This window comes from Triturus cristatus, chromosome 8 (assembly GCF_964204655.1).
Source record: "Triturus cristatus chromosome 8, aTriCri1.1, whole genome shotgun sequence".
Classification (NCBI taxonomy): Eukaryota; Metazoa; Chordata; class Amphibia; order Caudata; family Salamandridae; genus Triturus; species Triturus cristatus.
Genome location: NC_140591.1, coordinates 1,432,957,663 through 1,432,979,776, shown reverse-complemented (window position 1 = coordinate 1,432,979,776; position 22,114 = coordinate 1,432,957,663). Strand labels below are relative to the sequence as shown.

The following is a 22,114-nucleotide window of genomic DNA, read 5'->3' as shown; positions in this document are numbered from 1 at the left end:
AAGGGTCTTTGGACACATTTCTCTTTAAACGGGTACACCATTAGAGCTACGAAAGTGAGTGCAAAAAAGCTCAGAATAATATGAATCTTTACAATTATCATACATACAACCCCCATAGGTAAAGCAAGCTTGTGTTATTTGTCACATTGACTCTATACAATATACTTATCAGAGTCATTGTCGGCCCTGGGAACCCCATCCCCCAGGGCCACCTTGATTGAAAAAGCCCCCCTCTTCCAGCTTTTTTAGGCTCTAGGGACCGTAGCCCCCGGGGCTGTGTATTTTTTTAAGATGAGGGGAGCCATTATCAGCCCCAGGGACCCACTCCCCAGGCCTACTTCTTTAAATAAAGGGGAGGGAGGTTGTGTTTTCCTCCCTCCTCAAGTCTGGTTAGGCCCTGAGGACCCCGTCCTCCAAGGCCACTCTTTTAAATAAAGAGGGGGGTGCATGGCCACACATCCCCTGGCTGATTTTGGTCCTGGGACCCCATCCCTGGGGCCCTAAACAATAAGTAAAAGGTGTGTACCCAGGTGCCAACACCCAGGGCACCCACCATAGTCTTGTTGGGGGCCACCAGGGGAGTCCCAATGTCCCCAGGCAGCTCCCCACATACTGTGAGACCCAGCATTGCTCCTTCCTGCAGGGAGCAGCTCCTAATGCTGCTCCCTGGAGCAATCTTTTGAACAGTTTCCCTGCCTGCACTGAAGTCCGGTTCCTGTGGGGAATAAGTTCCAAAGTACTGTGATGCCTCCCAACAATATTTTTTCTTGTTCCTGGCAGCCAATCAGAGTGCTCACTCCTGTTGGAGTCTGCTCCCGCAAGAGCAAGATGGCCTATGGGAAAAAAAGCTCGCTGGGCCAATCAGAAATCTCTATTATACAATTATTTTTTAACCTTAAAGTCCCCAAAACTACTCATCGGATTTACACCGAATAACACAAAGCACAGTCTGTTGACCAAGATCTAGCTTCCTGCCAAATTTGGTGTAATTCCTTTCTGTAGTTTTTGCTTTAGCCCATCCTAAAGAAGTCCTTGGAAAACGCTTGGGGATTTTGCATTTTGGGACTCTCCCTTTTTTCTCGACCCATGCTTGATGGATCACCCCAAAACTTCTCTGGAATGAGGTGAGGTGGATGAACATTTTGTATGGAAAGTTTTGTGAAAGTTCCTCATACAGGCCAAAGTTAGTAGCAAACCAAAAAAACACTCTTTCTGTGGAAAAGCAGACCTAACTAAAACTCATACACATACATACATGTCCATTTATTGACCTTTCAGTAATACTTTATAGATCTTCAACTATAGTATATAACAAATATGGGCAAGGCCAATAGCACTGTCTTGCATTTTGAGTCCCAACTACAACAATATAAACCCCTGCTGCAGTGAGAAGCAAAACAAAAAACAATTGCTTTCTGTATAAAATGCATCTATGAGATAGAAAAAGATAATGTCTGACAATTCAGCATATTTTTGAAATGTAAAATAGTCCCTTGTGCATTGCAATGCAAATATTGGGGAGGAGGTGGAATGAACAGCCAATCGCATGAGATGTGAGAGAAATATTCCCCTGAGAGGAAAACTGGTAAGAATAGGTCATGCATGACCTAAAAATCCCAAACAGTACATCAGTGCTTTTTGAGTGCATCTTGTTGAGTAAATTATATTGCCATTGCTTCCAGCATCAGAAGCCCAGATGATAGCTCCCACATTGTTCAGTCCAAGGAGATGAATCATCAGTATGTTGCCCCTCAAATAGTTATCTAGATATTAAAACATTTTTAAAAGAGCAGTAGCTTTAAATAGCAGCGCTTTGATTACATTGAAAGATAGTTGTGTCAATTAATATTCATACTACTGATATTTAGGGTGTTTGCATGCCTCTGCAGCAGGCACATTAACATAACTAACCCTGTCATCATGATTAAAACCTAGTTCAGAAAACAAAATAAAGATTTCTGGGGAAGTGACATTAACCCATTAGCTACGTTTTCCAATAGACCAACCTCTTTTTAAGCTCGCTCTCTTTGATTTGCACATGTAAGTTCAATTTATGAACTTAATGTACATGTGAATGCTAATCCTGTTCTCCATTTACTCCCAGAGACCATCATACAATGATGGCATTAAACTGTGCAAGCGTAAACCCATTCCTATTTGGGAAGGGATCACTGATTTACACCTATAAAAGACAGGAGAACATGCATTTTAAGGGTGGAAGCCTAGAACACCCTCAAAATTTGGGTGGAAATAGTGAGAGGTTTCTCCACTGGAAAAATATTTTATGTTGAAGAGAAAAAACAACCAATATAATGTAAGTGAAACTACAAGTTGATCGGTATAAATACCTTTTATTTTAACTAGTGTATACATTTCCCTGAGCCCTTTTCTTTCTCTGTTAAGGGGCAGAATGTGAGCCCCACATTAGTGGCGTTCTTAAAATTATCTCCGCTTATTGGAGGAAAAGATAACAAATGCACAAATATTATGATGACAGTAACGTGTTCTTTTTGATGTACATATATGCATATAAAGGTGAATGCAGTTTGTTTAAACAGCGTTCTCACAAAACTCTACCATCTCTATGGGTCAGTGGGAGGGTTGTGGTTTCTAACTTTAATATAGGCTACCCTGGCCTTCAAATGCCCCGCACCCCTTAGCTAATTCCCTGACCTTCCCTTTGTGTCTGAGGGTCAGTCCCCATTCGACCCCACCATCTGCAAAATTGGCTGATCCTGGGCCTAAAATATTGACCCAATGTCATTAGCCACTACCAATCCGAAGATATTCAAGATTTAAGTTCTTTAAACCTGAGGTTAGCTATGGTCTCTCTGATCAGTGTGTGTGGAGAAGTGTGGCTCAATGGTTAGAGCGGCAGACCCTGATGCAGAGGTCTGGCCCGGACCAGGGATCAATTCCCGCCTCGGCGGGTCTTGGGCTCAATTTACCCGGACCTGATAATTCTCGCCTCGGTGCCTATTCTAATCATGGGTCCCACTCTGCAACTCTGGGCAATAGCTTGCTTAATCTCCACAACGGCCCCAACAGCGCTAGGATGCCTGGCTTCACCTTGTGGGCGCCCAGGAGTGGGCACTTCACAGGGAAAGGCCAGGAAGGGTTCCACAGCGGTATGTGCACAGTGCCTGAGAGACCCTTTCGGGGGTGTGCGGAGCGCTATATAAATGCACTACATTTACTTTTACATTTACATCAAAGTGCTGTTGGAATTTTTTGACCAATACAGTTGGGCCTCAAGATATTGTTTCTGAAAGAGCTGGGGCACCCTAGTAGGCCATAATAAGATTGTAAACATTGAGAATGAACATATATAAGTTTTGGATAAGTTTTAAATCAACCATGAATGTACTGTTCTGCATTGGATTTGGTTTGCAAAGTTGCCATAAAGAGCCAAAGGTTTTGTCAGGTGCATCATTTGTCAATCGCCCCAGTAGGATAACATTATTCCAGTGTTTCCTATGAGAGGATTGCAATCCTTATATTTTGCAAGTGGTTTGTGAATAGAACAATTTGATTACAAACAGCATAATGTTCGTGAACATTACAATTTTCATTTGCTAGTGCTTTTTGGGTTTTGTTAAATTGTGATTTGTTAGTATTTTATATTATTTATTTTCAAGTTTTCTCAGTGATAACGTACGAATTGTTGTGATGATTTGGGTGTATCGTATGGTATGGCTGTGCGGCTGTACCGTGTAATACACTCATAAAAACTGTCTTGGGTTGAGTCAGGTTAATTTGTAAAACCTTAAGGTCAACCCTGGGTAGCTATGGCTTTGAGTAGCAAGGCTTACAAATTAAAGCATTGTAAAGCATTTAACAGTACCAAACAACGAAATCAGAAAGCCACGAAACACAAAAGAAACCTGACACCAATTTATAGAAATAGATTATATTTTTATGAATTTTTAGAATCCTCCAGAGGTTTCAGAAAATACAGATTTAAAACAAAAACCGTACACAAGCATTGGTAACGAGTAGTCAAACTCAACTCTTACAAACTTTTCAGAGGTTGGTAAGAGTTGAGTTCGACTACTCCGGCCCAATTGGGGCAACCAAATCTGACAGGGAGAAGGTCTGGGAGCCATTAAGAAGAATTTGGTCAGTTACCTGGCCACCAAAGCATTTTCCAGTCAAGTTCCAAACTTTACAACACAACCGCGATAGACTGAATTGGACCAGTCCTGATGCGCCGGATGAAGGAGATGGCAGATGCTCAAGAATGTGCTGGGTGCTGTGCAGTTGGGGGAGGTGCCTTTGCGGTTATTCCTCGGTCCACGGGTCGGGTGGGGCAACTTTGGCCACAGAGGTCGGGGTTCCTTGAAGTCCTCTTCGATACAGTAGAAGGCCAGCTGTGTCTGGGCTACCGGTCTCCGTCCACAGCAGTCCCAACAATATCCTTGGGTGGAGGCTGCGATCCCTCTTGGGTGACCAATCTGGACTCAGATGACACTCCCGGATCCAGCAGACTCGGGTGCAACTTTTGGCAATCGAGGATCGGTTTCTTGGGGCACCCAGCAGCAATCAGCAGTGATTCTCCTGAAGTGTCTACTGACTTGCCGAATTGAGCTACTTCAACTTTGTTGGCCCTGGTTCCAGGGGTCAGCCGACTGACCCTAGGAGCAATTTCTTTGGTCTTGGGCTGGGGAGTGACTTTTCCCTCCATCCACAGCGGTCCCAACAATATCCTTGGGTGGAGGCTGAGGTCCCTCTTGGGTGACCAATCTGGACAGCAGGGTAGTCCTTATTCAGTCCTTTCTCCATTTCCGGCATTCTCTGAGGTTCAGGGTGATAGGGTTGCCATATTTATGCACAGAAAGTGGTCTGCCTTGCATGCAAAAAGAGGCATTTCCTTAAATGTTATTAAAGAGTTAATTCTTCTTTAAAATGAATAAGACTGGCTTTGGATTCTACCTTTAGTGGAGTTGTAAAGATGACTATATGTAATGATGATTGGTCTTGACAACTAGCCCAGTGTGTCAATTAGGATTTTGAGGCCCAGCTTTCCTTTATACCTGGAACAGAACCCCGTTATTACGGGCAGCAGCTCTTTGAATTATAACTTCATAGTGCTTTGTGTGTTGATGATTTGTGATTTCTTATTTTTTGATTTACCTTTTACTGGGTGATAACTTTAAGGTGTTTTAGCTCTTTAATAAGAGTTAATGTTTTTTTTTTAAATGTAACCCTATCTGGGCATTCCTTCTTTATTGTTGTTATACATATGATTGGTCTTGACTGTCCAAACAAACTATCTGGAAGAGTCAAGGTTGTTTTGGAGATGCTCCTCTCTGTCTTATCTTTGATCAGTAGGGAACATACGGAGGGCCACCTTTGAAAGTGCTCGGTGGTCTCCACAGGTTCAAGGGCAGGTAGAACCAAAACAGGGGACATGCACTTTATCTTGCCACGTGCAAGTCTCGCCATATTTTGCACATTTATGGCATGATTGCACCCACCCCTGGAATAATGCTAGCCTGGCAAACAATACCAACATGTTGGCACTTCCATGGCATGCATTAGTGTTACAAGACCGAATGTTTCCATTTATGGCAGTAAACATTTGAGTCTGTGATGAAAATGACAAATTGATATCTTTGCTCCAAACATCTAGTTATAAGGCGAGGGATTCTTCTCAGCTCAATAGTTAGGTTTCCCCCACAGCGGGAACCAGGAACAAAAAAGGAGAGGCCACCAAGTCTGGCTTTCTTAGAGCAGGGAATCCTCAAGGTCTGAAAGAGAAAAGAATGTTATGCATGTTTGGTACACATTTGATTAGACTGGATTGAAGGAAACCCAGAGTTCTCCCATAGATTGAACGGTATACCAAATACAGAACTGTTGTGTACCAAACACAGAGATTCTGGAATGCCCTGGAAGCCACTGGAAGGATTGGCTAATAGTGGGTGCATGGATGATTGAATATCTGGACAGAATTAACCATTCTGTCTGTCTGTTTCAGCATAATTGAGAGACGATAAGGAGGAATTTATTCCTCCCCAGTTAGATGCCATTGCCGTAGTCCAGTTGTAACACGATCGGGCCATCACTGCCATGTGACTACCGTCCAGCAGCCTTTTCTACTAGAACGAAAAGGCTGAAACTACTGCTGAAGTCTGGACATCCATTTGCAATTTGCTTTCAGTTTATACCCCCACATTTCTAACATCTTTAGTGGAGGATGTGGAGGTGCGTGGCTGTTCCAACTCCAAAGGCAAAAGAATGGATTTCAGAAGCTTACAGCTCCACCAGTACCAAGTATCACAGTTTTCTTGTCCTTAAGCTTTCCCCAACTTTGGCTGATTCCCCTGCTGGTTGCCAGCATACACAGTGATTCTGGAGTTATGGCCGCTCAGGTGCAAAAGTAGCTGAGTGTCATTGGTCTATTCATGAAACTTGAAATCATGCACAAGGGAAGTTAGAGGAACCCTTTAAACACTGAACAGGAAATAGGAAAGTGGAGACCTCTGTGGCATCTTGTAGGTGATGGTGGAGGCCATGGACCAAAATGGGCCGATAGCAGCTTTCTCAGCATGCTCATTTAAGAAAGAGAAGAGCTGCTTTCAAGGCAACAGCTCTCAAGTCAGTAGCCTTCAGTTAGTGCTGTAGGAGACAGTGGTCGACAGCGTCAAATGCTACTGAGAGATTTAACTGACTGAAGGTGTAGACACTGTAGTTCTAGGACATCAGTTGCAGATCTAAAAAATGGTGGCTACCATGGCCTCTGTGCTGCAGCTGGAACTAAAACCCACTGGTCATCAAATAAGATGTTATTGGTCTCCGATAAGTCGTTGAGTTGTTTTACAACGTTGGACTGTATAACATATACGGTACACTTTTATGTTTTGCGCCGCGACACACCTTTAAGTAGGTGCTCTGTACGCAAAGAGGGAAAGAGCACCCTATTATAGTGAATGCCCCTCCCGAGGGCAGCCGTGAACTCCTGCTGCCCTGGGTGCAGCTCATTTAAGTAAATTACAGAACAGCTGTTTCAAAGTCGCTCTGTGTTTCACTGTGCAGGCGGCAGCCTGTCTGCACTTTAAAGAGGGATTAGAGATCCCTTTGCAGGCGGGTGCAGTGAGTGTCTAAACCCGCCTGCAAGAGGATGGTGTGATGATCCATGGGATTCCCTTTTTCCTCCGCCAGAGGGGTGCCATCAGGGGTCTATACCCCCATGCAAATGAGGGAACTCCCCCTTGAGATAGCGCTATTTGTATTACAGAAGGAGCTGCACAATTGTCTGCAGCCCCTTCTGTAATACCAAAGTGCCCCAGGGGCCCACAAACCTGGGGGCACAACAGACCTATGCACCATAGGTCTGTTGTGCCCCCAGGGCACTTTCTGTAATACTGCCCATGGTGTTCCAAGATTTTGCCTTCTATTGGAAGTAGCGGAGAGATGCAGGGGCAGTTTTTGAGGTGGCTGGAACAAAACCAGCTCTTTAAGAGACGGAATAAACCATGCTTACTCAGTGGAGATGGACTTATTCCTTCTGCCAGGTAACAGTGGATAAGAGAACACATCAGGGTTATAATGGTAAGGTGAGCTTTGGAGACGAGTTGAAATAGGGGTTCGTTGGTGATCCGGACTTAGACGAAGGCAGACTTGTCAAAGTTTTGCTAGGAGACAGGAGAAATAGTTAATAGATCACAAAGAATGTGTGATAAGGGGAGGGGAGATTTTCTTGGGCAATGCTGTTCCAATAATTTCAGTTTTACTAGACTACGTCTCCACAAAATAATAATTTGTAGGAACAGAAGAAATATTAGAACATTAGAATGTTGAGCACTCCTTGCAGGCAATGGAGTGCTCCGGGCTTCTATGAGCCGGTAGAAGCCCGCATAGCAACATTCTAATGTTTTTTTTTTCATTCACAGTTGCTGCTGTGAACAAATGCCTGTCAGAGCCCAAGGGGATTTAAATCCCTGCGGGCTCAGAGATGCCTTTGTTGGATTTGTAAGAACATTCTGCCCTCTAGTGGCAGAATGCTCTAATAGCCTCATAGCCCTCCATAGGTGAGCTAGCTATACCGGCCATTAAAAACACGCTCCAGCGTTTCAGCTCGGGCCTTTAACACTGGAGCAGGCCTTTAATGGCCGGTATTAGCCGCTATAGCGGGCTATAAGGCTATAGTAGCTTTGGGTCCAAGATCTATGTAATGATCTGAAAAAAATCATTAGAGTATTGTAGGTAAATGTAATTGACAAAGACTATAATGTGCTACGACCCTTACTGAACTACGATCTGAAAGCTTTAAGAGAACATTGATACACGATTTAAGCATTATAATCGTAGCTTCATTTCCTGAGTCTTTGTGTCTGTTTCATCTTAGACTTCAGATTTCTTCAATTTTCGGAGAACCAGGCATAAAGTTTACCTCTGGAGGTAGAGTAGATATGTAGTCAAGACATCCTGTTGTTTACTCACAATAAAACGAAAAATCGCAAAATAGATGTTAGCAGTGCAGGGGAGGGGTGGGTAATCACGTTAGGTGCAGGGGATTCCAGAGTGAGTTTATGAAACTTTTTTTAGAAGCAAGGTCAGAGAACATATTATGACTTTTCACTCATTTTTAGGCAAACTGTGCAGAAATAGGCTCACATTCCCCAAAGTTAGTCTTAAACTCTTCACATTTGCTTGCAAAAAAAAGTAATGGGTGGAATTCGTTAAGAAATCTCAGCCAATGGTAATGACTGCACACCATTCCAGGCCCTTGTTCTTCTGCTTTCTGTGCCGCCTCAAACAGGCCCAAGGCTGGCTTAGCCCTGTCTGTAGACACAGTGATTAAAAGAATGACCTACTCGAATGCTACTCAAAATGATTACTAGTGGCTTAGATTAATTCAACCATTCCACAAATCACTTTTTTGGTCTTTATTTCAAATTGCAACAAGTATGCCCAGACGTGAGTCTGTAGCTCACAGTGCCCGCCCATCAGGCTGCATTCACTGACAGCATCAATAATGCTGAAACGGTTCTAGGGTTGCATGTGTGCAATTTAAAGGGGCGTGGTATGCTTAGCCAATATCTATGGTGGCATAGGGGGCTGGAATGTGGGTCCGAGTATTTACCAGTGGCTGAGATTAATTCATACGTTCGAGTCAGCGCTTTCTTTTCTCATGATTGCTTGGTTCACACTGAAAGTATTGAAACATTTAATGAGTGTTACTTACAGGACCTATGGCCTTTTAGCAAATTTGGGAGCAACATGTACTGGTTGCTCACTTTTCTCAATATTTCCTGGGTGGAAACTACTGCCCCAGACACTTTGGATGAATCCAGGTTTGGTCACTTTGCTTGCTCTTTACAGTTCGGGCAGATACTTATGCCCCGTTATCAAAGATCACCAGATGCCACTGAGGAGGCTTACTCACCATTGCAGTCAGCAATGCTGAGATCTTTTGTAGAAACGACAAAATGGCTCACTCTTCTATAAAACTGTGAAAGAATTGAAAGTTTTAGAATTCTCAGGTAGGCCCACATATCCTAGCTGCTTACAAGAGATATGGGACATAGAGAGGCTACCTTATGACCTTAGTGAGGCTGATAGCGCGTCATGAGATTTTGAAATTTGTAGGAGTGCATCATATTCACCGTTAGTCAGCACCCACATATTAATCAATGTATGTTTAGAAGTGCCATAGAAATGTGTTGCTGTAATTGTTTAACATAGAGGTGATTAGAAATGTAATAACGCTTTTGTGAGGATCAACGTTGCAAGCTATCGTGAACGTATTTAGTAACCAGCACAATAATTATTTTCGTATAATGCAATGTATCAGGTTAAACGTGTGCTATGTTAGTATTAAATGCGTAGGCAGTTTATTTACTTAAATGAGAATAATGAATCCATATTTAGGGTGTGATTTAGTAGTGTGTTAATTTTGTAAAGGCCCGATCGTATATACGTTAGAAGAGAAGGCCTGTTCATTTCCTTATGTTAGCTAATGGTGTAGGCCGAAAACGATTCTCTTGGTAAAGGCCTGGGTTGCAGAGAAATGTAAAATCTTGAGACATGAAATGTTTCTTCTCTCGTTCCCATGTTTCTGTTGCAGGTGCAAGGACATTTAGCTCGTTAGTGAGAATAGGTCTTTGTAGTTAGGATGCTGTGAGAAGCCAACAGGGGAGTGTATTGGAATGTGAAGCAGATACATTTGCCGAGAAAGGTGCCCGAGACCCAAGGTCGAGTTAGCGGACGTTGGACGACAGACAACTCCTGATGGAAAACTACCGAAGGAAGACCCGGTTGAAGAGGTGTGCCAAGGGGCGTGTTCTACGATTTTGGGGTTTTGTATTAGGGACAGTGCCCCGTGGGTTGAGCAGATGAGGTTTAGATGGGAAGCTAGAAAGAGCATCTTAGAACGAGCTCTGACTAAGTGAATGAACTTCTTAGGAGGTCTTCACTTCTGACACCTTTTCCTTGATTCTCTTGCCTGGGAGGGTATGCTAAGTAGGGATGTCACCTTAGAATTAGTGTAGGGATAGAAATGTTTTCTTGACTAATGATTCCTAAAATTGACATCAGCATAAAAATTATCTTTTTGATGCTTCTAGAATCTGTAATTCTTTTTATTTTAAGCCGAATGAGAATTTTGCGTAGACTTGCATTTGTGCTAGTGCCCATTTACCTTTTGCACCTTGTATTGAGGTGTCTGTACGTTCAGATTTTTTTGATTGTAATAAAATCTTATACATTTTAGATTTGGAGTCAGTGGTCCTTTCCAAATGAAATCAAATTGTGGTAGATATATTTTGATAATTGTGTTCATCCCCTCTACGCTATCTGGCAGATAAAAATATCCTGGCGACTTGTGAGGATTCTAGGAGATAACCAGGTAGGCAAGAATCCGGCCTTATCAAGGCCACTGTTGTAGTTGCAGCTCCATTGCACCTCTGCAAATCTTACAGACCACTCTTTCTCATTAACATTGAAACAAAAATCTTGGCGAAGTTCCTCGCGTCATGACTGATCCAGACGCTCGGCACCATTGTTAGCACTGACCAAAGCGGCTTTATGCCGGGACGAAGCATCAGGCAGTGACTGCGTAGGCTGCAGGTGGCCCTGACGCAGACTCGCAGATTGCAAGACAATACTGCCCTGCTCTCCGTTAACTACTGGGAAGCATTTGACCTAGTACACTGGCCCTTTATGCTAGCAGTTCTAGAATAGGTAGGTTCGACTGGTGCTTTCTCCGATTTGTTAGGGCACTCTGCTTCTTCCTGTAGCCTTAAGTATGCGTGAACGGTGCCCTGTCATCCCCCTTTTCAATTTACTGTGGCACACGACCGGGGTATCCCCTCTACCCTCTTCTATTTGCCTTGGACATGGAGCCCTAGCCTGAATGGATCAGGTGAGATGTGATTTTCTGGGAATTCTTGTTGCTCAATGGCCACAGGACAAAATCTTCCTCTATATGGATGACCTTCTCTTTATCCAATGCCCTACAGCTACTATTCCGAGAGACTTCCAAATGCAATGAGTCTTTGGTGATGCCTCGACACTCCAGGTGAACTGAGGGTTGTAGGCAATCCACCACGGCATGCTTGCATCTCGCAACTACAGTCACTTTGAGTATCTGGGCATGATGGTTAGGACAACTCAGGCCAAAGTTAGAACCTTAACATTCTTCCATTGCAAGCCGGCCTCCAGAGGGATCTTGACAGCTGGTCCAAAGTGCCATTCACTCTTGTGGGACAGGGTGCGCTTTTGACAATGGTGGCCCTCCCATGAATCCTATATACAATCCAGAATAACCCGCATTTGCTGCCCCAAACCATTTTTTCAATCATTGCATCACTCTCTCACATGCTTCTCATGGGCAGGTGGGATCCTGCGGGTTTTGTTTGCCAAATTCACACAGTCTCTATACGACGCTGATTTGGGGATCCCCAACCTACAATTCTACTACGGGGCATTCCAACTTATTCTTCTGAATGACTGGCATTTCTGTGATGGGGGGACACAATGTTTTGTCTCCAACTACTACCTCACGACTTATACTCCATATTATATGGTGCCCAAACTCCTCACATGCTGCCCATGTTTACCAGAACCCAGCTGGAAGGCAGCGGTTTGGCACTTTGCATGGCAGGGCAGACTGACTTTGATAACCCCACGCTGGCACGGCACATACCTCAGGCACATGGCCAATCTAAAAGGATTCATGACATGGGAATGCATAGGCATTTTCACAATTGGGGATGTATGGTCCAATAGCTGCATGACATCCTTCCATCAATTGGCAACCGACTGCACCTTTCATAAGACCCCATTCTTCCAGTACTTGCAGTTATGGCATGCCCCCTATGTCCATGTTAATGACTTGCAGGCACTGCCGGAGTTCCATTCCCTAGAGGCTAAGGTCACCATGACACTTAGACAGAAAGGGATATCACAAACCTATAGTCTCATAGAAGGATGGGAAAAGATCTTGGTGTCTTAGACGACGATGAGTGTACTGAGGCCACAATGGCCCCCAGACTTCTGGCAGTCTTAGCTGGACTCCATCTTATACTGTTCAAATACCTCCACCGTGTGTATTACTGTCCTGCTAGGCTGTGGTAGATGGGCAGAGCTCCATAGTCCGCAAGCTGGCGCTATAATGTTATGGAGCACACCTTTCTGCATGCTGTGTGGGAATGCCCAGTTAGTGCCACATTTTGGAGCCTTTTTACACGCACACCTGGAGAGGGAACTGGGGTGCGATTTTTCCACTGGATCCCAGGGTTTCACTGCTGCGAATCATGGAGGTCTGGGAGGGTGGCCAGAATGCACGCTTGCTGGTCAGAATTGAATACCTCATCGCCAAATGGTGCAAAGCAACTGGCAAAATGCAGCCCCTCCGAATCTTGGCGAATGGAAAGGTGGCATGGACAGATGTGCGCTGGCGGAGTTGGAGGCCAGAGGATGTCTGACAAAATAGCTGATAATTTGACCCGATGGGCACAGCACAGGGAGGCGCGAGGCCCACGATCTTCGGTGAAAAGTGGCTCCAGAGGGGAGGAGAAGGACTGCAAAGACATGCACTCTTTAAGAGTGCATGTCCCAAAGTGTTATTAAAAAAAAAACCAAAAAAGTCAATGATTGGAAGGTTGACGATTGGCTGGTTCCATGGGCTGTGAGGGGGGTCTGTGGGGAAGAAAGAGGTTCATGCGCGCTGTTAGACATGGTTAGGGCAGCGGGAAGGAGAGCTGAATACTGCTAGGTGATGCCGCGGAAAGCGCACGTTGATGAAGGTTTGACTACAGGGGCTTTCCCTTTATTCCCCCTCCCATGAAGTACGTAGGGTGAAGTCTGTGGGGGTACAAAGGACCCTCAGGTAGTGGAGAGTGACAAAGGTCACCCCACCTTTGGTTTTCTAACCACATTGTTGGTAAGAGTGGAGCCCTTTATAAATATAAAGATAGGTCCTGATGAATGCCATGTACCACTGCTGACACTAGGCAGAAACATGTCAACCCAATTCTACATGGCGAGGGGTTAATAACCTTCCCCATACTGCTGTTCACTTGTTTTTAGATACCATACACTTACATAGTCCATTAAAATTTAGTGAGGCAACTGTAATGGTTTTTAATTTCACTCACTCACTTTGGGCCCCCACTTAGTTTAGAAGTGCATCCCTGTCATCAGGTGCATGCCCGCCCTCTATCAAACCAAGTTTTTCGAGGGCGAGGACAGCCGATGATGAAGCATGACACCAGGTGGTGTGTGAGGCCAGTCCTAAACTTTTTGTGAGATGCCTACAATCACATACACATAACACCCCTGAGCACCATTTAGGTCCTTTTAGTGGGAGCGGCCTCATTTGTGTATAACTGACCAACCATCTGTAAATTTCACGGACCGTCTGTTCATTTAGTATGATGTCTGTAAGGCGCCCGTAATTTGGGGTCTCCAAATTACGGACACCTTACAAACATCATACTAAAATCAAATTGGGGAATTTCAGGAAGGTATGCTGTTCGCCTGTGAGAGGCCCCATGAGTTTAAAAGTTTCCACTCGGGGCCTCTCGCACTTATCTTTTAATGTGTAGACTGAGGCTGCCTACAGCAGCCCCTCCCTGACCTCGCAAAGATTGTGGACTGGCCATTGTCATTCTGAGACTGCAGACAATTATCACAGATAGAATGACAATGGGTCCTATAATAGTGACAACAGGTGGTGTGCCTTCTCCTGCACAAATCTTGATTGCAGAAAGGGCCTGATGTCACTTTGCAAAGCTGCGCGCATACTGAACAAGCATTTGCAATGCAATAGGTCTCGCATTTGCGGGAGTTTAAGCTATTGACATTGTAAATGGCAATGCCTTTTATTTATGTTTTAAAAACCAACACGTAAATAAAAGGCATTATCATTTACAATGTCAACAGCTCAAACTTCTGCAAATGCGAGACCTATTGCATTTCAAATGCTTGTTTTTCTTAATGGGAGGCAACACGAACAGGATAGTGGGAGGGAAGCAAAAAACATGGAGAATAGGGTTAAGAATTAACACAGTCAGCACAAATACAACACCACATAATTAACACTTAATCAGTCAGCCAATAGAGCAACATCAACCCTCATAACTTATCTCCAAGGTCAAGTCTGCTCTATGCGGATCTGTAACAAGCGCTCTCCAAAAATAATGGTCACAAACTGAAAGAACTGAGTGGGGTAGCACCAGCTCCAAACCCATCCAATTCATCCCCGTGTGTGTGCTCTATACAGGGCAAAACACATCTTTCAGAATCCTTGCGGAAAGCACCTTTGGGAAGCAGACGAAAATGTAAGATGAACTTGAACTATTTCATGCACCACTGTGGACTCTCCAGCGTTCCTTCCACTATGTTTTGGGGTGGGCTAGATGTGAACTCTGCACTGCTAAAACAACTAACATGACATACACGGGTGCAATGGCTGTATAACAAACTCTTAACGTGAAGCTGTGCTGTGGTTACCAAATATCTTAGGTAACAGTATAACGCATGTACTTATAGACAAGTGTTGGCTTTTTGTAAGACGCTGAAGTCCGAGGCATACTATTAAGATGCTTAAGTAGGAACGTGGAAGGTTAGGTAAAAACAAACAAAAAATTTGACAAGAAGGTAGTAAATGGTGTGAGCATACAGACCACGAGGGAAATGAACCCCTGCTAATTAGCAATCACGGCAGTCGTGTGTGTCGCCCTCCATGTGAAAGTATCACCGGAACACCCAATCCCTATACAGAGATTGAAGGGGCAGCTGTGCAAATGGCGGCGAGGGGGCAGGAAGAATCAGGCCTCCAGGTGACTGCAGAGGAACATACGGAGGGCGGGAGTAAATACAGATGCAGTCTAAAAAGCATTAGCAAATTCAATAGGTTTTGCCTCCGCGAGATCTATTGGCTTTGTTAATTTTTTTGTGCAAGTTTCACAGCAGCGGAAGCTGCTGTGCAACATATCTTAACGTTAAAAACGTTTAAAAAAAATGAAGCTTAAAGATGTGCCCAAGGTTGACCACATTATAGGGCTCCCCCCTCCCCCCTTTTAATGGATGTTGGACAGCAGCACGTGCTGCTTTGCTGTCTGTCTAAAAACAGCCCAGGGGTTGGGGTGGGGGACACACAACAAACAGTAAACAGCGGAAGGAGGGCAGGGGGTGGGATACAGAAAGGACACAACAGGAGAATGAAACAACAGACAGCAGGAGGAGGGTGGAGGAGGAAATATTGGACAGCGAACAGAGGGAGCAGAAACCGCTGTAGGAGGGGAGGAGAGGGACTGCAAAGACATGCATTCTTTAAGAGTGCATGTCCCAAAGTGTTATTAAAAAACAAACAAAAAAAAAGTACCTGCAGGAGGCTTCAGCCTGTGGAAGGACACTGGCAGCAGACAGGAAGCTGTACTTGATCCACGGCAGAGACACACAAGAAGCCAAAAGGAGAAAGACATAGGTGTGGAGGAGGCACTGAGGCTTCAGCCTGTGGAAGGACACTGGCAGCAGACAGGAAGCTGTACTTGATCCACGGCAGAGACACACAAGAAGCCAAAAGGAGAAAGACATAGGTGTGGAGGAGGCACTGAGGCTTCAGCCTGTGGAAGGACACTGGCAGCAGACAGGAAGCTGTACTTGATCCACGGCAGAGACACACAAGAAGCCAAAAGGAGAAAGACATAGGTGTGGAGGAGGCACTGAGGCTTCAGCCTGTGGAAGGACACTGGCAGCAGACAGGAAGCTGTACTTGATCCACGGCAGAGACACACAAGAAGCCAAAAGGAGAAAGACATAGGTGTGGAGGAGGCACTGACCAGTAGGAAGCAAGGAAACGAGAGTGATGTAGGAGCCAACCAATAGTACGTAATGGACCGGCACATGTCCAAAACTGTTTTAAGATGATTTTTTTTTGTTTAGAAGAGATTTATCAAGTGCTGTGTAGTCAAAAACTAAAGTGTCTAGGACTAAATCTACCACTGTGATATAAAACCATTGCAAACAGCACATCTCACAATAGCAACTAAGGCCAGGGGGGAGAGACTCGAGTCTGCTTCAAGGGCTTGAATCTGTGCACATGACAAAGGAAGGTTGGGAAGTGCATTTTGCAATAGAAAACACGATCCTGACATGCCAGGCTTTTAAAAAAACGCAACCTGCAAGGAACCACAACCCTTAAACAGTTTTAGAAAAGCGAAAGTAAAAAAAAAGATACATTAAAAAAAGGGAAAAACAACTTTACAAAAACACCCTCACCTTTGATTTCGAATCCCAGACCAGAGTTTGTGAAAATGAGGTTGCAGCTGAAAGCATGTTTAGATTGGACGAAAAAATTCAAAGCAACAGTTATGTTTTTGTTACAGCACCTACATTACCTACTGCTGCCTCTTTGCACTGCCAAGTCAGAAGTTTGCAGGCCAATACCTTCCATATAGGGCCGGTACTCATGACGAGGCCTCTTGAACTACAGGTAGCTGATTTGGACACAGAATGACCTGTGCCACTTACCTGTAGACACACAAGCATCCATCAGCCAACACCTTCTCCATCCTGAGAAACTCAGTGCTTGGAATTACGAAGGTTTTGTTTTTCTGAAAATTAAGAGCCTGAGGCAGTTCTGAGCTGGTGGACATCTCTTTGAAACCATCCTAGGAGCTACCACAATGACAGAGTGTAGAGGCACAGGGTTAGGTGTGCAACCAAAAAACAAACAACAAAAAAAAAGAAATGCTTTAACAGCGATGTGTGATCCATGACACTAAACAACCAGCCCTGCACCATCGCAATAACCACATAGTGCAAAGTCAGACCCTGCTTTCTTGAAGGACGGCCGCTGCAACCACAACAACTTTGGTGAGACCCTACCTCCTGCAAGATTTAATGGCCACAAAACATCTATTTCATCAAGGCACGCATCTATGGAGCTCAAACTCTCGAGCACTAGAAGGGCCTAGTTTAGAAAGTCAACAGTCCTAAGACACAACTTCGGTACATGGGCGACCTCCCACTACGACCCGCATGGGATGTAGCCATCAATAACAGAGGAGGACATGCAGCGCTCCCAACACCACTGGTGCTAGAGGTCAACTCACCACAGTTACGTCTGTATTTTACTCGCAACCAGAGGACTGGACACCAATGTTCTCTGCTTCCACCAAGGACCACGGTACCCTTGCTATGGCACTGTGCCTACCCTCCACATACGAACACCACCTCATAAGCACTCTAAAGTACAAAAAATAAGTAATGCCATAGACCACAAAGGTGATGTTCCATTACCATCCAACCAACCTACATACTCCTTAGGAGACATGGTCGAAGTAATAGCGCACACTATTATTCTTGATGGGGGAGCACTAGAGGCCTTGCAGGGTTTGAGAGCTCAGGCTAGTAACCTGGGCTCAGGCCTGAGGTTGGGATGACCAGGCACCATTTGTTATTTGAGTATTATTGGAGCTCCCCGTCGCGTATTGTCACTGCATTTGCTTGTTTTTAATGCCTTGGGAAGGGAAGTTAACATGCAATATTTTATCACACCACTCGTATCATCAGACAGTCTTCTATATAGCATTTAAATGCGTTATTCCTAGCCACCAATTATAAGGAGTGTGCCTTGGCTGATCTGTCACACAGGCTTGAACTCTGAACTTGTCTTCTACATGGAACCCTTCCACTTGTTCCCCTGTGAGCTCGTGCTGCACACTGCTGCACTGTAATCCCCAGGAAAGAGCCGGAGCAATGAACAGATTATTGTGGGATTACAGGCAGTGCTTTAAATGGGCCGGTACTCACCGGTACTGAGTAATGGCACTTCTTATTTTTATCACCCTGAGTACCGGCACTTCTCTGCGGCCGTGGAGAGTACCGGTACTCATGGAGGGTAGGCGCATTGGCCTCTAGTGGTAGTAGCCTGTCTCTTCAGCCAAATCACTTTTATAGCCCTGAGCTGAGCCCCGGCTGAACTATTCCGCGTGGGCTCAGTTGCAGGATATCCCAGCATTGCCGTCATGCTGTGTTGCAAGGAATCGAGGCAGCCCAGTAACAGCACAATGAGAAAAGCCATGGGAGGTTAAAAGGGCGTTAATCCCACCTGATTCTTTTGTGTGAGTGTCTGCTTAGGTGGGTCTGTTTGCCTGCTTGTGTGTGCCTGTTTTTGTGAGAGAAATATTACAAAATAAGGAAAGGTTAAAATATCATTGTTTGACTTTCATTTTATATAAAGAATTCACCTGATTTGTTTATAGAAAGATATTTCTCGTGTGTACTGCAACTAGTTTATACGCAATAAACTTTGCACGTCTTGCTTTAGCCCCGCCCCCATCCCCGCCCACTCGCCACATTTAAATGAGTACCTGCACTATTTTTTTCCCATTTAAAGCACTAATTACGGGGGCTTTTTTCCTTCTTGTCGACATCATTCCTACACATTGTTTAGACAGCTGGGGGGGAGGTGGTGGGAGAGACAGCGCCGATCATAAAGACTTCCCTTAAGAATGTGCTGCATTCAACCGACACAACGCATCTGCCAAAACCTTGTAGAAAGATTTGTTTAAGACCTGTAGGCCCGCAGGGCGCTGTGGGGTTAAACGACTACACAACGTATTTGTGCGTGTGTAGAAAAGCGACTGGTAGTTGGAAATTGTGCAATTGTAAATACCATGCCCACTTTTCCTTCAGTAAACGGACTGCCTATTACGCCTTCGCCAACCATATATTCAGCAGTGTTTTGTTCCTAAATTTACGACGGTGAGATAAGACCTGAAGTCCAGCCAGGTCAAATGCCTTTCATACCTCAGATTCTCAGACTTGGCAGCCGAGTTTGTAAAGATGTATGAGTTTTCTTCTGTGTGAAAAACCGTGCCAGAGGCAGCTTCGTAACCCTTTTAGCATAGCATCCCACCAAATCAGGAGTAGTTTGATTACGAAAACATATGCAGTGCAACATCTGGGCGTCTCAATGTCGGGTTGTCTAATATTTTTCAACTACCAACGAGTGAAGGATTTGAATCCTCAAACTGTGCTAACGCTGTGCTTACCTTTTCTGTGTGAAACTTATGCTTAACATCCCAGCAATTCCTGACATTTACAATTGTGTACAAAAAACACAACATACGAATGCACAGTGGTGCATTTAATAGTGAAGGCAGGCAGACAGGTAGGTGCACACTTATTTAAATCGCCACCTGTACCCGAGCAGTGAAATTAAACGCCTCCTACATCAGTCTAGTCACATACCGCCCACAGCATCGTCAGTAACCCCAACACGGTGATGACGGCGACCAAGCTCAGGACAAGCATTTTAGAAACCATTTATGTTTTACGTTGGACATCGGCGGAGCAAACTCCACAGTATTTGTTCCCAAAGTGTTTACACTTTATTTCCCCTTCAACAAATCATTCTCAGCTAGGTAAGCATGCAACGGATATGCAATCTTGCAACTTTAAAGAGGTCCTGGGAAAAAGTCAGCAACACAGAAACTGCTTAATAGCACTGGCACTGTAAGACACAAAAACAGTATCTGCTGCTACAAAGTAGTGAGTGTTAAAGAGCAGAGAGGGGATGCCAGCTAGCAATGCCAACTGAGAAAGATAAAAGAGGGCATTTACAACAGATGGACTGTAGAGAGCTCCCTGGAGGGCGGGCTTTTCATTTCAATGCAGCCGATGACGGGTGGGCGGGGCCTAGGGGAGACAGGGTGTGCACCAACCCCACTTCCAAAGAAGCCGAACAGAAAACCAATGACTATATATATCTCGGAAGCAAGCACCACATGCGCTGCAACGCAGGCGAGACCTAAAAGTGCATGATTGTCTCAACCTTATATAAACTTATTTTGACTTGTACTTATTTTGATTGTCTATTTACTTATATACTGATTTACGACCTCCTCTGATGTGTCTGTAAAACGTATGCTTTGTCCCAAATTTTTGTCCTGAACTTTGACCTTCTGTCCTGAATTTTTGCCCTGAATTTTGACCCTTTGTCTTGAATTTTTAAACTGACCGTCCTGAATTTGCACCCATGCCAGTCCTAGGCAGCATACGAGTATACTTACTGTTTATATGATTTGGCAATATATTGTTTTATAGGGTTTGAAATGGTAAAATGCTTGATTAAAAAAAAGAATTATCAGGGCTCTTTGAATGTCATATTTTAAATACTAATGCTTACAAGTGAATAATGTGCAGGAGTTTATAGGCTACACAGAAAGAGGACGGGTTCTAGGTATTAATCTTATGCCTCTTTTCACTTGGGCGATTATCTTGGCTAAAGAGGCATTCTGCGTTTTTCTTACAGGTAAGAAATCAAAGACTTTTAGTAGCATACACGAAGCAGTGAAAGCCGGGGATGTAGAACAACTTGCGGCTATGGTGAAAAGTGGAGCCAGCGTAAATGAGGTTGACTCCATTCATAAATTTACACCTTTGCACTGGGCTGCCCACTCTGGTAGTTTGGAGGTAAGGACTATTTAAACGTTTTGCAAGATCGAAATGGAAATTCAGAAACTTTGAATCATTTGGTTTAGAACAACTGAAACATGTAAAAAATGAAAGTAGTTTAGATTATTAACTGCTTTTAAATTTTTTTTGTTTTACGGAAGTTTTATGTGACGTGAAAGAAAGCAGTGCAGATTGAGATATACATGATTTGGATGAACTAATCTATACAAACAAACGCATACTGCTAGATTGTGCAATTAATTTTTTATTTGATTACATTTTTCTGGAATTTTCATTACTGTTACTTTAGGTTTGTATTGTATAAATCATGAACTCTGTACTTATTACATATATTGATCACCAATTCAAGATGGCTTCCTCAGAGCATGCTGATTTAGAATGCATCATTTATGTTCTGATAAAAGGTTCACGTGATGTGAAGCAAAGCTATTTTTAGGTCTCGGCTAGACAGCACATGCACTGTCTCGAAGAGACATCTTGTTAGGTCTAGGTTAGACAGCGCATGCACTGTCTCCAAGAGACATGTTGTGTTTCATCTGTGGGCTTCAGCTGCTCACAGGCTTCCCATCTGCTCGCTCCATCATCTGTCTCATATTCTTTGTCACCATTTATTCCTGGCAGGCATGGTCATGCCTCTTCTAGCGTTTAGCCCTCTCCCACAGAGCATGGACCAAGTACTTGTAAACATTCACTGCTCCAGTTTTGACGACCATTTTAGGACCCACTTTATTCTTTATATTTCAGCACTGTACACAGTGCTTGTGATTTTACCAGCTCCGTCTCCTCCCACCCGCCCTCATGCCCCGTCCACAGATCAACCCCTCCCCTGCCACTACTTTTCCCTTTGTTGCTACTTTCTGTTTTCCACACCTCCTCCCTCCTGTCTCTGCTTGCTCCCTTGCACCTCCCGGGGCTTGCCCCATCAACAAATCACCACCACCCAGTCAGTGCTTTAAAACCCTCATTGTAGTCTGTTTTGTTCTAGGGAGTGATAGTGTTCTGCCTTTTAGTGTCCTGTTAGTGTATAGCTGACGTGCTGATTGGAGCATGTGTGCATGGCTGCTATCACTTGGCACTCGTGTAATCTCGGGGGGGGTGGAGGGGTGTGTGTGTCTGTTTACACCAAATGTGGTCGTTCGGCAATGGTGTTTATAGCTGGAAAATCAGATCCCAAGTG

The 22,114-nt window shown here is 44.3% G+C and overlaps 1 protein-coding gene across 3 annotated transcripts in view; it reads left to right on the top strand.

The window, feature by feature from the left end:
- The window catches only part of ANKRD42 (ankyrin repeat domain 42), a 394,873-nt gene that overhangs the window by 119,012 nt on the left and 253,747 nt on the right, over window positions 1–22,114 (top strand). For 2 of the 3 annotated variants that reach the window (XM_085620564.1, XM_085620565.1), the window contains exon 2: window positions 20,774–20,934. In XM_085620564.1, the coding sequence (XP_085476690.1) occupies window positions 20,774–20,934 (161 nt within the window). Of the gene's footprint in view, window positions 1–10,183; window positions 10,272–20,773; window positions 20,935–22,114 lie in introns of those variants that run through there. The other variant, XM_085620566.1, reaches the window with a different exon arrangement.